The sequence below is a fragment of the Astyanax mexicanus genome, chromosome 12, assembly GCF_023375975.1.
Source record: "Astyanax mexicanus isolate ESR-SI-001 chromosome 12, AstMex3_surface, whole genome shotgun sequence".
NCBI lineage: Eukaryota > Metazoa > Chordata > Actinopteri > Characiformes > Acestrorhamphidae > Astyanax > Astyanax mexicanus.
This window is the reverse complement of record NC_064419.1, coordinates 6,666,824-6,683,087: the sequence shown is the minus strand read 5'-3', so window position 1 is coordinate 6,683,087 and position 16,264 is coordinate 6,666,824. Positions and strand designations below refer to the sequence as shown.

The 16,264-nt window shown below is 37.8% G+C and overlaps 3 protein-coding genes across 5 annotated transcripts in view; 2 read left to right on the top strand and 1 right to left on the bottom strand.

The window, feature by feature from the left end:
• Window positions 1-214: 214 nt before the first annotated feature.
• Window positions 215-7,967, bottom strand: lrriq3 (leucine rich repeats and IQ motif containing 3). Of its 2 annotated transcripts, none has more exons than XM_007239598.4 (10): window positions 7,776-7,967; window positions 7,074-7,358; window positions 5,770-6,093; window positions 4,974-5,104; window positions 4,597-4,729; window positions 3,526-3,603; window positions 3,323-3,440; window positions 1,690-1,930; window positions 1,116-1,604; window positions 215-534 (listed from the first exon to the last, which is right to left on the bottom strand). In XM_007239598.4, the coding sequence occupies exons 2-10, from the start codon at window positions 7,344-7,346 to the stop codon at window positions 363-365; spliced, it is 1,959 nt and encodes a 652-aa protein (XP_007239660.3). In that variant the 5' UTR covers window positions 7,347-7,358; window positions 7,776-7,967; the 3' UTR covers window positions 215-362. The 2 variants fall into 2 exon arrangements, with proteins under 2 accessions (XP_007239660.3, XP_007239661.3); XM_007239599.4 differs by having other exon boundaries at window positions 3,323-3,437; window positions 7,776-7,966.
• Window positions 7,968-8,147: 180 nt separating this feature from the next.
• On the top strand, window positions 8,148-13,962 carry fpgt (fucose-1-phosphate guanylyltransferase). The gene is made up of 4 exons (XM_007239601.4): window positions 8,148-8,477; window positions 10,344-10,511; window positions 10,599-10,691; window positions 11,490-13,962. Exons 1-4 carry the CDS (start codon window positions 8,402-8,404, stop codon window positions 12,863-12,865), a joined length of 1,713 nt encoding a protein of 570 aa, XP_007239663.3. The 5' UTR covers window positions 8,148-8,401; the 3' UTR covers window positions 12,866-13,962.
• A 1,434-nt stretch (window positions 13,963-15,396) lies between these two features.
• tnni3k (TNNI3 interacting kinase) overlaps window positions 15,397-16,264 on the top strand; it is a 29,254-nt gene continuing 28,386 nt past the window's right edge. The window contains exon 1 of one of the 2 annotated variants that reach the window (XM_022670230.2): window positions 15,397-15,553. In XM_022670230.2, the coding sequence (XP_022525951.1) occupies window positions 15,514-15,553 (40 nt within the window). In that variant the 5' untranslated portion in view covers window positions 15,397-15,513. The remainder of the gene's footprint in view (window positions 15,554-16,264) is intronic. The other variant, XM_022670231.2, reaches the window with a different exon arrangement.

Sequence of the window (16,264 nt, the reverse complement as noted above, 5' to 3'; positions counted from 1 at the left end):
CGTAAATGTCAATTATTTGAATATGCAGTCAACCATTTATTTAAAATAATATTTTTTTCTGAGAGAAAATGAAAGGAATTAGTGGACTTGATTTTAAACATGCTTTTTAAATGTCACAATCTTTGGTAACAAAAATAAACATCTTCAGCTTGTACAACCTGTACAAATTAAGTAAAGCTGCTTGAGATCAATATATGCATTATTAGATTTAGAGTTTAAAAAAAAAAGTTTAATTTTGAAGAGTACAACAAGCAAATGGCACCAATTCGGTGGAATGACTCTTATACAATTTCTACATTAATCTACTTCCGTCTGAATTAAGGTGGATTAGCACAGTTAAGGTGGACTGCTAGTGTGAGTCATCATGCAGGCTGATTGGGTGGTATTGGCCGCAGAACTTCCCACCTGCAATGGCTGGATTTAACATGAGCCACTCTGGCCTGGGCTGCTGAGAGCTCCTGCTGCTGTTTCTCAGACTGGACAGTGTGCATAGACAGCCGGGACATTACAGCTTCTGCGTGGACGTTCTGCCTCCTAAAGGACAGAGCAGAAATGCAGCCACAGTCAATAATATACTGACTTAAATACTGTACAGTGTTTGCTATAACTGCAATACAATTTACAGTGAGTTCTTAACCCTCCTGTTATGTTACGGGTCAAACTGTCGTAAAACTGACCGTTTTAAAGTTTAAAGATCTAGAAAAAATAGTAGGATAAAAAAAAAAAAATCATCTGCTTGCCTTAATTAGTACAATTAACATATAATATGAAAATCTCACACATTTGCAACCAACTGCAAAAAAAAAAAAAAACTTTCAATGTTATGTAAAACTATTGTGTTTTATATGTTGGTCTTTCAAAGTAATAAAGTAGTAAAACATTTTTAAAAAGTTTAAACATTTTTTAATTATCTGTTAGAGGTAAGGAACAACACTGCACTAAATATTGATAGAATTATTAACAATTAAGTGAGTAACGAAATATTCACAACTGCTTGTTATGACATTTTTGGCTAATTAGATTTTTTTGGATAATTTAACATAATTAAACAAGTGTGAAATGTGCTGCTTCTGATACCTGTGTAAGGAAATCAAGCTGTTGTTAGGGTGCTGTACCTGCTCTCCAGATATTGGTGTATGAGCAGCTTCTGAGTCTCGTCCTGCTGCTTGCTGCAAGCGACCTGTCTTCTTTTCTCTTGTTGAGTGTTGCAGAGTGTTTTCTGGTTATGCTGTTTTGTAAAGATTTTGGTCAGTGAGCCGTGCTGTCCACTGAAGTGGACGACCATCTCTTGCTCTGACCTTCTCCTTCTTTTCCCCTCCAGGAAGCTGAGGTGTTTCTGGCGGGCAATCTGCACTTCCTTTTCGTTTTTGGCCTTCTGCAGGCTGAGCATTTCTTCCAGGTCGGCTTTGTCTTGGTCCTGCTGTTGAAGTGTGTCCCTCCTCCGAGCCTCCAGGAAGCCTTGACGGTGCCTACAGACATCTTCACGGCGGGCCTGCAACTGGGCAACTTGTTCCACTTTCTCTTTTAGATCTTCGGCCTTCTTCCTCTCACAGTATGCCTTATCAATGGTTCGGAATGGGGCGAGGCTGAAGCAGTCTCGGGACCTGTCAGTAGGTACGGAAGTTAGTAGGACTGTATGCTCTTTTAATACTTATTAGGTTCTTATGTAGACAAAATATTATAGTGTACCTGCCAGTAAAGTGCTTCTCAACAGTGATTTTTGGAGGACGGGGCTGTGGGCAATAAGAGTGGACGGGTTTCAGTAAATGAAAGTGATCAATGGCATCCCGTGTCTCCTGTCCAAGGGCTTTTCTGGACAATAGCATGTGGACATATGGCTCATAAGAGTGCACAGTAGCCTTATAGCCAAAGAGATGAAAGGCCTCCCTGTCTATTAACCCATCACAAACATCATCCATACCAGCAATACCTAAAAGCAAAAGACAGAACATGTCAGTGGTAACTCTTGGTTACATATATTTATTAGGCTACATATATAGACGTAGTGTGCAAGAGTGTACTCACACTAAACTTGATTTGGTAGAATCATGCTGGAGCACGGTTCTGCCCCTCCCTACTCCCATGCTGGCCTGCACTAACACTGCGTTTAAACAATCCGTGCCTAAGCATGCTTATGCCATTATGCACTGCTCAGTGGGTTTGCTGGTGTTGCCGAATTCAACACCCCTGCCATGAAAAGCACCCTCTCTCTGTAGCACGTCTTCTTGATAAAAGCTAAGAAAATACTTAGAAATTTGCTTCAAAGTCATGGTTATCTCATTCACAATTACATACATAGCGATATAGCGCATGCTCCCGAGATGGAGTGCTTTTCATCACGGCGATGCTTATTATCAGGAACGTTGCATTGCTGACATTATCTCACACTGCATGTGTACTGCCTGAGTCCAAGTGAGCCGTGCCCTAGCCCACCTCTTCAAGCTAGAGCCTCTCCCAGCCGGCATCGGGCGGAAGGCAGTGCATGGACTTTTTAATAAATTCTTAATAGTGGGGGCACCGAGTGGTCCAGCGGTCTAAAGCGCTGCCAATATGAGCGGGAGGTCGCAGGTTCGAACCCTCGCTCATGCAGCTTTGCCATCTAGCTGCTGGCGCTCAGAAGGAGCAAAATTGGCCCTGCTCCCTCCGGGTGGGTAGATGGCGCTCCTCTCCCCACATCACTTCTAGGGTGATGTCTGCAGCACAGGGCGTCTGTGAGCTGATGTACCGGAGCCGTGCCGCTGTGCTTTCCTTTTTCCGATGCTGCTGAGGAAGCTTGTGTTAGTCTTCACCCTCCTGGTGTGTTGGGGCATCACTAGTGATAAGGGGAGTCCTAATGAGTGGGTTGGTTAATTGGCCGTGTAAATTGAGGAGAAAATGGGAAAAATTAGAAAAAAATAAAATAAAAATCTTAATAGTGTTCTGTGATAATCCATCCTATACAGCTTTAATATTCTCATATTGATAGTATCCAATAGCACATTTATAGTGATGCAGCTGGCCATGGCATAGTATCTGTCTTCAAAGCAAGCTAAGATTGCAGCAGTGTGTGGACGAGCATTGTCCTGCTGAAATAGTGCACCATAGTGTGCGTTCAGAAAGGTAGGGCCACTGGTTAAAATATATTATTAATGTAATATTGGGCAGTCAAAGTGCTTATAACAAAAAACAAAGGTAATCTGGCGCTGTATAAAATTGCACTCTACCCATGACACTGGATCTTCTGGATCTTCTAAATCCATGACAGTCTGGCATGACTACCCACCAAGTTTTATTTCTGTAAGATGAATCCTTCACTGCTGAACTGCACCTCTGTTAAACTCACTGTGCTTGCTGTTGCCTGGGTTCATTATGTTGCTCTCAGGAGTGTTACACGGTATCCTGAGGTCCTTCAGCTTCTTGCTGTCAACTGATCGGACACTCATCTCCTCCTGCGCCATCTGCTGCATAAATTAAAAAGAAACATGCTCAGCATGGTGGATAACTCTATTCTAAAACTTTTACAAACTCACATTTATCTAGCAGGACCTCCTGATTGTCCGTCTGAAGCAGTTTACTCAGGTTCTTACACAGCCTGTTCACTGCCGCAGCACTCTTCTCCTGATTCTGCAAAATTAACAGATAAAAAAAGATTATCTAGCATATCAGAATTAGCTAAAGTCCTTCTACAATTGATTAGGATGGAGAGAGTGAAATGACTAATGCGTAAAATGGATATATGACAATAATTTATGCACATATTCCCTAAAGCATTGGCTAGGATTTATTTTCATTACAAAATGTATATACAGTACATATTGTACACATATGCATATGTAGGTAACATATGTACTTGGCATTAGATATGTTTTTTTTTTATAATTTTATTTATAATTTTTCCCCTTTTCTCCCCAATTTGCATAGCCAAATACCCCACCCACTCATTAGGACTCCCCCTATCACTAGTGATGCCCCAGCACACCAGGAGGGTGAAGACCAACACATGCTTACTCCGATACATGTAAAGTCAGCCATTGCTCCTTTTCAAGCTGCTGCTGATGCAGTATTGCCAAGTAGCATCACAGTGCACTCGGAGGAAAGCACAGCGGCTCGGTTCCGATACATCAGCTCACAGATGCCTTGTGTTGTGGACATCACCCTAGGAGTGATGTGGGGAAAGAGCGCCATCTACCCACCCGGAGGGAGCAGGGAAAATTTTGCTCCCTCTGAGCGTCAGAAGTTTAATGGCAAAGCTGCATGAGTGGGGGTTCGAACCTGCGACCACCTGCTCATAGTGGCAGCGCATTAGATTAGATATGTGTTTAATTGGCATTAGATAGCTGTTTAATTCTCAAGATAAAATGAGAATTAAACAGAACAAAAGTGTGCAGTTTCAAAGAAAGTTGGCATATATATGTTCTATATGTTTTTATTATTTAATGTTCTATATACTGTATATCATATGTACATGAAATCATATAATTATTATAGAATAAATGTATCATGTATTGCTATACTATTTGTATTGTATACTATTCCACCAACACAGACGTTATTGCACTTGGCAAATTAAGTAATTCTGATTCTAAATCAATAAACAAGCATACTAATAAGTGATACCAGACTGAGCTGATCTGTCTTGCACTTCTTAATCCAGGATGTGTTGGCTTCTGGGGAGTGAGGGGTTAGCTGTGTACTGACTGGAGTTACATTCCTCTCTAACACTCTTCGAGGCCAATGGATCTGATGTAATCTGTAGGAAGATCAATGTTGTGGGATTATTTTTTATTAATGTGTTCATTATTAGATTTAAAGATTATGGAAGTCATTGTGTTCTTATCTCCAAATATTTATCTTTAAGGCTTATTATTTACTAACCAGATTGACTGAGTATGTAAACTATATGGACAAAAGTATTGGCTGGAGTTTTAAATGAGCTAAAGATATTAATGAACCCTATGTACCCCTAGTGTGTGTAAGTAATCTGTAATATTTACCCCAGGCTTCTCCTGGTGAGATGTCCTCTAATCCATTTCTGAATAATAAGAATTGGGCAGTAGTTTGCCTGGATGTGATTTATCTTCACAATTAATTCATGTACCATTTTCAGTTCATTCTGGTAGGAATCCTAAAAGTGTAAGATATAAAACATTCACTTGTGAAGCCACAAGCCTTCACCACTTTTCAATACACTTGAAATCACATGCTATAATAATAACTGTTATTATCTTATAAAAATTGTCTACACAGAGTAGACTATTTAACCTACTAATTACCTAAAAGCTGTACAGGATAATCATCTTAGAAGCATTTATACATTCATCAGTTAAACAGCAAGTAGGCAATCACATTACTGTTCTTAAGTTTTAAACTCATTATTCCAAATTATTCTGGTTCATTTGGACTGATTTTTTTAGAGATATAGACTCTGCATGCATGTCCTGATGTGAAACAGTGTGATTTTATACAGCTTTTCGATAAGTGCAATAGTATTTATACAGTGAGAGTACAACCAAAACAAAAAAAAATGAATGAAGCTTCTTACTGTTCATGTTTTCAAGCTATTAACATGTAATTTGGCAAATTTAAAGAATAGCATACTTTTATGCCTTATGAACCAAACATTTTGCAACCAGATAGGTAAACCTTTGCTACCAACATCTACACCACAACAACAATGCAGAGCTGCAAGCACACTTGCAGTTTCTACTGGAACTGCACTCTGTAAATGCGATTCCATGATGTATGGTAAAGCAAAAAAAATAAAGCAGTCAATATTAAATAAATACTAACCACATTTAAAGGTGGATAAAGATTCACAGAAAAATGGGAAGCCATTGTTTTAAATTTTGGATGAAGGCACCAGTTTTCCACAATTTCCTGATCGGAGATGACATGGTGATCCAGGGCCTTCAGGAACCAGAGGCTGTTGACGACGCAGTGGCGGTAGTTGCGTTTCAGGCTCAAGGGGGTGTCATACAGGGTCAGGGCGGTCAGTCTCGGACAGCCAGACAGAGCGCTAATATTACTCCTGTCTGCGATGGTGTTGTCGTGCAGATTGAGCAGTTGTAAATCTTTCAGATTACTCCAAAACGAAGCACTGGGAAGATGAGTGATCTGACCAAATAAAAGCAAAGTGATGACTACGTTCACAACAACTACAGCTCTGAAAAAAAGTAAGAGATCACTTCAGTTTCTGAATCAGTTTCTCTGATTTTGTTATTTATTGGGTATATTTTTTCAGTAAAATGAACATTGCTGTTTTATTCTATTAATTGCTGACAAGATTTCTCCTAAATTCTAAAATAAAAATATTGTCATGTAGAGCATTTATTTGCAGAAAATGAGACATTGCTGAAATAACAAAAAAGTTGCGGAGCTTTCAGACCTCAAATAATGCAAAGAAAACAATTTGTAAAGTTTTTTATAAAGTTCAGAAATCAATATTTGGTGGAATAACTCTGGTTTTTAATCATAGTTGTCATGCATCCTGGCATTTTCTCCTCCACCAGTCTTACACACTGCTTTTGGATAACTTTATGTCTTTACTCCTGGCGCAAACATTGAAGCAGTTCAGCTTGGTTTGATGGCTTGTGTCATCTATCTTCATTATATTCCAGAGGTTTTCAATTGGGTAAAATCAAAGAAACTCATCATTTTTAAACTGTCTCTTATTTTTTTTTTCAGAGCTGTATGTTTAATATGATGAGTCAGAGTGTTGCTGAGTAATTGCTGAATTACTATTACAATAAAGAAAACTATAAGTTTACTAATTTTAAATTTATTAATAATAACAGTAATTCAACAAATGTACATAACACCCAAAACTCCAACAATAGATGTCAATACCTACAACATGGTGTGAAAAAATAAATTTGCCAGTTTGTGTAATAAGACCTGTAATTAACATCTGACAGTGACAGATGTGGTAAATAATGTATATTAACATATCTGAAATGTGATATATAACCTTCATTGAAACATTGTATTTCACAATATATATTGATATAAAATTATTGTTCAGCCCTACAAACAACATGTTAACCCAGCACACAAATGTTTAAGGGGCTATCAATGATAATAGTCATCATAAATACCTGATTTCCTTTCAGATCCAGTTTTACCAGGCTCACACACTCTATAAGAGGGTCGATCTTTGTCAGAAAGTTGTTAGCCAGGATGCAAATTTTCAGTGCTTTGCAGCTCCCAATCTGGTGCAGGTTCTTTAACAGCAGGCCACTCAGATTAACTAGCAGAATATCTTTTAGGTCCATGGCATTACCCTCCAGTACAGTGCAGCACCCATGGTCCAAAATCAGAGATTCAGAGCAGTTCACCAGCAATGCCTTCTGAGCACTGAGAGTCTCCATGACTCACATTTCCTATTGGATCATATTGGTGGAAAATTCAGGCAAAATTGTATTAGTCAAAAACTGATATTTATGTTGTCAGACATGTGATCAGACAGTTTTCATTTATACTTAGTTCATGATACATAGACCAATAAAAATGCAGCAATTTTTTTAAAAATAGAATATATATATTTTTTCATTGAAAGTTAAGCAGTTTTATACAATTTTTTTATAAAGTACATACTAGATTAAGTTGTATTTTATAGTAGGGAGAATATTGTATACTTTAAAATATTAACTTGTCAAGTTAATATTTAATAGCTAGCATGTTAGCTAGTTAACTAGCTTATCTAACTCATAATGTTATTTTTTATTCATTAGGTTAGCTAACTTAGCTTAGCTAGCTAAATACATAAAACATAGCTACTTGGCTAGCTATATTCTTACCTCTGGGTGACTTTATGCCTCTTGTAGCACCTAAATTCTGTTGTATATTTTAGTTGTATATTTAAAATTATTTATAAGCTCCAAACCTAGCTTGGCTACCTCACCTACCTTACTCAGCTAACCTGCTAGCTAAGCTATTTGTAATGCTATCGCTAGCTAACTAACTACAGTTGCTATGGCAACATTGTGTGGCGGTATTTTTTTCTGCTGTTTATTTTACAACATGCCTACTTTTAAAAATACGTAATGCGTATTTAAACCATGAACATAAATACAATTTAATAAAAAACTATAATAAAATAATTAACTAAAAAATAATAATAATAATAAAAACAACGAATAAAGTGGTTGGTCGGTCATGTCACGTGACTCGGCATGCTCGTCCACATAAACAGACAGCAGGTCGGCGTGCTGAATGAAGGAATGAAGGTGTAACCTGGCTTTTTTACATAAAGAAGTTTATACATTTATATTTAACGTATTTATACATTATGTAAGGCTTGTAAAGTGTTTAACAGAAGGACGCTGGTCGCTGTTGTCCTCGAGGGTTCCGTTAACGCCGTGTTTCTCCTGTAGTTTGTCTCAGTTAGCCGGCTAAGCTAAGCTAAAGTAATAATATAGTCAGAATGAGAGAAGTGAGCAGAAGCTCAGTCCTGCAGAAAGCCACCAGAGAGAAACTGGACAAGTTCAACACAATACGGGGTAAAAACTAACTAACCATATGATTATTTCCCTGTACTTATTACTTTACTGGTGCCACTTTCATCATAACAATTGTAATGTTTTTTTTTTTGTATGGATCTGCAGGAGGATACTTTCAAAGTTCTTGAAATATTTTGGATTGACTGACCTTCATTTCTTAAAGTATTTGTTTTTTACTTAGTTAGGTAGTGTGGAAAATCTTACGAAGAAACCTTGTTTTACCTTGAATATATTGACAAGTATCTCACAATCATGATTACTTATCTTGGTATCTAAAATTACATAATCATCTGTGAAACCCTGTATTTTATATGCATTAACCAATACTTACACCACATTTGATCACTTTATTATTCACAGTGTATTTTTCACACATTTATATTAACACCATATTCGATCATTTTATTACTCACAGTATATCTTACACACATTTATATAGAAGACTAACTCACGTACATAGTGAAACATTGTTTTGTACGAGCATGTGACTAACACAGGCCTTAGTCTGACAAACTAACCCACATGATACATAAGGGGGTTTACTAACGTATAGACCTATTGTATGGCGGACGAATCACGCGCCACTGACACCTCACTGAAACCCATTGTGTGATTGCATGTTTTTCTCACTAACAGCTACAAATCATCAGATAGTGCATTCTGCATGACCTGACTTAATACAAAGGAGACTTTTTGGGCAAACAGTGCAGTCTTTCTCTCTCTGTGCGCGTAAAGTCCTTCACCTGTCAAATTAAGGAGGACATGCGCACAGGGAGTGCAACACTGTCTAATTACTGAACAATGCCGTACTGTCTGGCTGCACACACTCAAGGCCAAGACCAGCAGATCTTGAGCACTAACACGTAACACCATGCATGCTGACATGAGATGATTTTAGCAACGCCTCATCGGCAGATATCACGTCATTTTTCGTATATACATGGAGTCAGATCATTAGGGGGGTCAGAGCATATGCTGCACGGTGAAGAACCGTACTTGTATGTTCTCCTGGATCCAGTACTTTGTAATAAATGCTGTGCTTGCTTTCAACTTCTATCCATCTGTCTTGACTCTCTATTCAACGAACACGTAGGGGAGTTGTACCCCAGGCGAGAGGTGGGTGCGGACCCACCTTTCATTTTCATTTCTACAACAGTAGTTATAAGGGGCTTCTGATTTCTAATTTAAATATTGTAATTATTTTAGTAACAGTTCAACACAGTGATGACACAACAGCATAATCTACAAAATAATGCAAATTACAGTTTATTTTTCATCTCGGTCATTTTTTTAGAAAGAAAATAAGACTCCCTTCTCCTGTTTCAGTTAATTATTGGTTTTAAGACCGGCTGCAAACACACAGTATATCATAAAACTGGTGAAACATTCACCTTTCTCAGTGTTGTCTCTCTACATTTGGAAGGCAGTGTTATAATTCACCAACAACAGCAGATTAGATTAAAATAGAATCGAAACAGAATATACTATAAGTGTAAGTCCCTTATACTGAGTCCCTTATCTCTTAAGTAAGTGTTCATTAATTTAGAAAAAATGAAATATTTATATAACATTTTTAAAAAAAAGTTATTTTCTATAAATGTTTTAATTGAATCCTCTCCAAGTCTCTTCTCATGGAACCTAGTATTATTTATATTTCCCATCATATCAGTAGCTGGTTTGGTAATCACGTGAGCTGCTGGAATTCAGCATATCCACTGGGGCACTGAGAAATCTGGAACTGGAACTGTTCTTCAGATTAGCTCAGAATAAGAAAAATGAAATATTTTCACTTTTTCTAATTGGTGTATAAATGTATATGTGATTCAACACTGTTGTTTTGTTGAGGTATATCTTAATTTTTTTCAGGCAAGGAGGTCAGACCTGGAGAATTCTGGGACCTTGTGGTCATCACTGCAGTGGATGAGGACCAGAGAGCTTCGTATGAACTCCAGATCCAGGAGAAGTGCAACAGGAAGGAGCTGCCGATTGGCGTTAGTTACCTTGTGTTTGCAGATCCTCCAGGATACAAAATTGGCAAGTAGAACAGCAGATACTGCTCTGAATAATTATATAATTTTATCATAATATGAGAATATGATTATATTTTTGATATTGGTACAGGTAACGGAGGGTCAACTTTACATTCACTGCAGCTCCTGAGTGATCAGTATGGGGAGTCCCTGTCCAGATTTAGAGTAATTCTCATACATGCAGGTAAAGTTATTTTTAATCATCTGAAGCTTCTGTATTTAGGATAGAACTCCAGTTACCCACTTGATTTTAAATAAATATTCTTATCAAATGAATATTTTAGAGCTTAAAAATACATTTAGGTTTCTGTTACAAGCTTGATCTTTTCGTAACTGATATGGTTCTCTAAAGAGTATTTTTGCAGCAATATTCTTGGTGATATGGGGGGAAAAAAGAAGAAAAAAATTTCATTTTAGGAATATACTACTGCAACAATATATACACTACATATTAACTGCAACATAATCAATTAAACAAAACAATGCTTCACAAATAAGCTTGAACGAATACTGCTGTTATCTCAATAGCAAATCATTTTGAATCATTATATTATTATGTCAAAATATATTGTGTATAATGCGATATGGATTGTGTCAATCCTATACTTTTTTGAAAATTAAAAATTAACACTTGTACAGGTGATTATTCCAGCTAAAGTACACATGGCCAACCCTTCTTCTTGTCATCCTGGAATATGTGTCTTCAGGGAAGAAAAAAATCCATTGATAGAATAACCTGGTCTATATTTAGTATATTCAGGTACTTTGCTGACCTCATTATTTTAGCACATACTGTTGCTGAACCTAGACCTGACCAACTGCAGCAACCCCAAATCATTTGCTTAGTTAAATTAAATCCAGGTGGGGACTTTTTTTTTTTTTGACCAAGCCGTGTATACTGTAGATACAAAAATATAGAAAATATCTAAAATGAAGTCTGTACTAATAATATAATGGTGCATTTTATCTCCAATGCATGCAGGAGGCTTCAGTCAGCGTTTACCCAACGCCAGCGCTCTTGGAAAAATCTTCACTGCTCTTCCTCTTGGGGAGCCTCTGTATCAGATGCTGGAGCTGAAGCTGGCCATGTATGTGGACTTCCCGTCTCACATGAAGCCTGGCATGCTGGTCACCTGCGCCGATGACCTCGAACTGTACAGCGCCAGTGATAGTATCGTGTTTGATAAGCCAGGCTTCACTGCTCTGGCCCATCCTTCACCTCTGTCCATCGGAACCACTCACGGAGTGTTTGTTCTGGAACCCGCTGACAGTTCCTCTGTTCGGGACCTGGAATACAGAACCTGCTTCCAGTTCTTGCACAAACAGAGCGTTGAAAGAATGCGTAAATGTGGCGCTGTGTTGAAAAAGGCAGATCGTGAATTTGTCTACACGGATAGCACTTATTACGTTGATTATGCCACCATGTTGACACTGCTGAACCTGTTTAAGGACATCAGACCTTTGAGATGTGAGGTAGACGCTTACGGAGACTTCCTCCAGAGCCTGGGGCCGGGGGCCACTGTGGATTACACCAACGACACTGCCAGTGTCACTAAGAAGGATATCAACCTGGTGGAGATAAGAAAGAAAATCTACAATTGTCTCAGAGGAGCATCTCTTAATGTCGTTCTTCTAAACGAATCAAAGTTCTACCATCTTGGAACAACCGAGGAATATCTGTTTCACTTCACATCTGATCCATGTCTCAGGGCGGAGCTTGGCATCCTGCCAGCTGCATTTAGTATATATGAACCTGAGGCTTTAGAGAAAGCCATGGCTTGTGTTATGCACAGTGTTTTACACCCTACTGCCTCAGTATCTGTGGGAAGTGTGGTGGAGTTCTCCAGAATAGAGGCTAAAGCCACAGTTGGCACCAGGGCTATCGTAAGTGGGTGCTGGGTTTGTACAGGACTTTCAGTGCCTGATGAAACCTTCATACACACCTTATGCACCAATCAGAACGGCCAGACTTCATTTGTGACTGTAGCGTTTAGCATCCAGGATGACTTGAAGAAGAGTGTGAGCAAGCCTGCAGATATGGACCAGCTGAAGATGTTTGGAGCCCCATTGGATGAGTGCGTGAGCCGCTGGGGGCTGTGTGCTGAGGATGTGAGGTTCTCAGGGGATGGAAGTGTGTGTAACCTGTGGAACTGTTGCATTTTCCCTGTGTGTCCGGATATGAAGAGCTCCTTCACTTCGACCCTGGACATGGTGTGGGCAGTGTGCGGGAAGGAGAAGGTTGCTTTACCCAGAAACACAAGATTACTCTCGCTGCAGGAGATCTTGCAGAAGAAAGACCTGAAACAGATGCTGGGCTTTAGAAAAGGACTTTATGAAGACATTGTTGCAGCTAAATGATATAAAACATGGAACCACATGGAAGCACTTATTACGTTGATTATGCCACCATGTTTAAACTGCTGAACTCTGAAAATGAAGGTGCCAAAAGAATGTTATTTAAATCATTGAAGAACATTAACACGTTACGCAATCAGGAATATATTAGTGGGAGTGGCTCACCACATGACTGATCAGCAACACAGATTACAAGAGCTCTCACCAGGAGGAACACATGATGATTCTGTCTGTGCTCTAAAAATGGTCCAAAATGGTCTAATCATCATACATTTGATTGTATTGAACTTTTCAATATTCATCCTTCATTCATTCTGAAAGTCAGGAATCACATGGCCTTGGTAATTTTATTTGTATTGTATTATGTTATATACAGTAAGAGCTTGTATGCCTTGGAATAGGAAAAACATTATTTTTTATGTATTTATTTAGAAAGAATCTACTATTTAGTTGAAACCTATAGTTTTGCCTAGTTTTTTTTTTTTTGATCATTTATGAAGCATATTAATATTAAGCACTCTTTTGCAAGAATCTGGCCACCACAAATTACACATCCTCTACAGAGACAAACATCTGCATATTTTTTTTATTTACTGTATTTGAGACATTGTCATAAATAAACAAATAAGTAAGTAAAAGTAGAGTGTACAAATGTAATGGCTTGAAAATGTATTGTGTGTCATTTGATTGTGTTTATTAAAGAGCTTCTACGTAAGTCAATATCTGCAACTACTACTGCATCTCAAAAAAATATATATTATTGTAAAGTTATTTTATTTCAGTAATTCAGTTCAAAATGTAAAACACATTATATAGATGTGTTAAACAGTGTGGTGTATTTTCAGCATTACTTTATTTTATTGTTGATGTTTATGGTTTACAGCCAATGAAAACCCAAAAGATAGTGTCTCAGAATTTTGTTTATATTATATTAGACCAATCAGTACTTTGGCAGTGTGCCAGGTCCTGCTGGAAAATGACATATGCATCTCTATAAAAGTTGTCAGCAGAGGGTAGCAAGCAATTCATGTTTGGGGAAACATTTTTTTTAACTTTTGAATAGTGGTACACTGTTAAAAAATAAATATGCTTTAAAAGTTTATTTGAGCATTGTGTGAATGTTTACATTATACAGAAGGTGGTTAAAATTAAATGAAAGCGTAGTGTCTTCTATAGAATAGAGGCTTTTTCTGAAGGCCCTTTCTTTCTGATGACTTTTCCTTGAATATTTAATGTGAAAACTGTATTAAATAAACCATACAAGATTAGATCGTTTTAGATTACAGCTGCAAAAACAACAAACTGAGCATCACCTGAGAAGCCATCTGAGATACATTGTGTGGCCAAAAGTACCTGTATTTTTTCCGACTATTGCATTAGCATTAGCGGCTAACTGATAGTGCCCTGGGTTACCGGAACACTTAGGGTTTCTCAGTCTAGCGCTATTGGGCAGCATTTATGTCCCACTAGCTCTGCGGTTAGCGGCTAATGCTAATCCTGCTGCACCAGCCTTAGTGCCGGAGAGTCTTCACTGAAAACTCACCCTTGGACAAAATATTGGAAATCTAAACTTACTGTAAATAAATAGAAGCGCTTTACTCACCCAAATAAACAGTTTTCAGAAGAGAAATTTGTGTAGATTAACATTCAGCACTCGTTTGACTTTAAAAGAAAATGTTTTTTTTAAGAATTATAGTTTTGTTTACTTAGGTTCCTCTCCCAGCTTCCCTATTAGAAAGGAAACATGGCAACACCCTTGCTCACTTCGATTTAGGCATTTTTACTAGGGTCCCTAAAGGCACCTTATATTCTGGTGCACCTTATGTATTAAAATAGACCAGAAAATAGATGTTCATTGATAATGCGCCTTATAATCTGAGAATTATGGTAATTTATTGTTTTGTATGAAATCTCTGATATTAAAAAGAAGTTTAAACTTCTGTGTCTCTACAGTTTAGGGATGGCTTTCTACTATCTGTAGTTTTGATGCATTTCTGTGAGGCTTTGATTGCAGTCAACCACAAGAGCTAAAAATTAGTAGAATGTTAGCTCAGAATGTTGGATGATCACCACCCATCTTCATCCTCACCTCTTTAACTCATGCCATCCACTGTTATTGGATGGAGCATGATCCATCATTCCAGAGAACACCGTTCCACAGCTCCAAAGCTCAATGCTGGGGGGGCTTTATACCCCTCCAGCCCACACCTGGCATTGGGCATGGTGCCAGTGGTTCATGTTTATCTGCTCCAGAGAGTCCTGTTCTATTAGTAGTACTTCTCTACATGGATAAGACAAGCTGTGAGGGAGTGTGCATTTGCACATATGTATCAGCAATGGGTGCAGTTAAAGTAAAGTATGTATTCTTAATGTATTAATTTGGAGGGGTGTCCAGAAACATTTGGATATATAGTGTGCCTTTGTTTTCTCTCTCTCTCTCACTCTCTCACACACACTCTCTCAGGATGGGGTTCAGCTGTCCCTGCTGTCACACATTCCTCTCTGTGTATTTTTAGCAGGAGGTGTGTGATCCTGGGCTTTATCTGCTGGTGTGTATTGTGTGTGTGTGTGTGTTTAAGGCTGGAATAGAGTTTCAGCTGTATGACACTATTCTCTCCTCTCCCAGTGAAGGGTCCGGTCCGAGCGGTCCGATGGGGAATTATAAATCACGACCCACACAGACGTGCACAGGTAAACTTTAACCCTTTAATCTGCAGGACTGTTACTCCTCACTCACTAACCTCTATCTATTATATATTCTGCTGCTTGATTCTTTACATTTCAGTAGTAATATCCATTTCAGTTCAATATCCATTACTGTTATCAAAAATATGAGTTACATATCAGAAGATAAAAAATGAAAATCAGCAACTTTTTATTTTATTTTTTATTTTTTTACTTCACCCAATATAATTCCATTAATATTATAAACATAAGAAAAGCAAAAAATGCTCTGTAAGTTAAAAATTATGAGTTTCTTTGATTTTACCAAATTGGAAACCTCTGGAATATAATCAAAAGAAAGATGGTTGATCACAAACCATCAAACCAAACTGAACTGCTTGAAGTTTTGCACCAGGATTAAAGGCATAAAGTTATCCAAAAGCAGTGTGCAAGACTGGTGGAGAAAAACATGCCAAGATGTATGAAAACCAGGGTTATCCCACCAAATATTAAATATTCTGAACTCTTAAAACTTTATGAATATGAACATGTTTTCTTTGCATTATTTGAGGTCTAAAAGCTCTGCATCTTTATTATGTCTCATTTTCTGCAAATAAATGCTCTAAATGACTATTTTCATGTAGAATTTGAGAGAAATGTTGTCTGTAGGTTATAGAATAAAACAACAATGTTTATTGTACTCTAACATATGCTTTTTAAGCTGAAGAAACTGTCTAA

Coding starts and splice junctions, on each gene's coding strand:
- lrriq3 (XM_007239598.4), bottom strand. CDS start 7,346: ATGGAGACTCTCAGTGCTCAGAAGGCATTGCTGGTGAACTGCTCTGAA. Junction 3,441..3,525: donor TTCAGACGGACAATCAGGAG/GTCCTGCTAGAT, acceptor TAATTTATGCAG/CAGATGGCGCAGGAGGAGAT. Junction 535..1,115: donor CACCAATATCTGGAGAGCAG/GTACAGCACCCT, acceptor TCTGTCCTTTAG/GAGGCAGAACGTCCACGCAG.
- fpgt (XM_007239601.4), top strand. CDS start 8,402: ATGAGAGAAGTGAGCAGAAGCTCAGTCCTGCAGAAAGCCACCAGAGAG. Junction 8,478..10,343: donor CAAGTTCAACACAATACGGG/GTAAAAACTAAC, acceptor AATTTTTTTCAG/GCAAGGAGGTCAGACCTGGA. Junction 10,692..11,489: donor AGTAATTCTCATACATGCAG/GTAAAGTTATTT, acceptor CAATGCATGCAG/GAGGCTTCAGTCAGCGTTTA.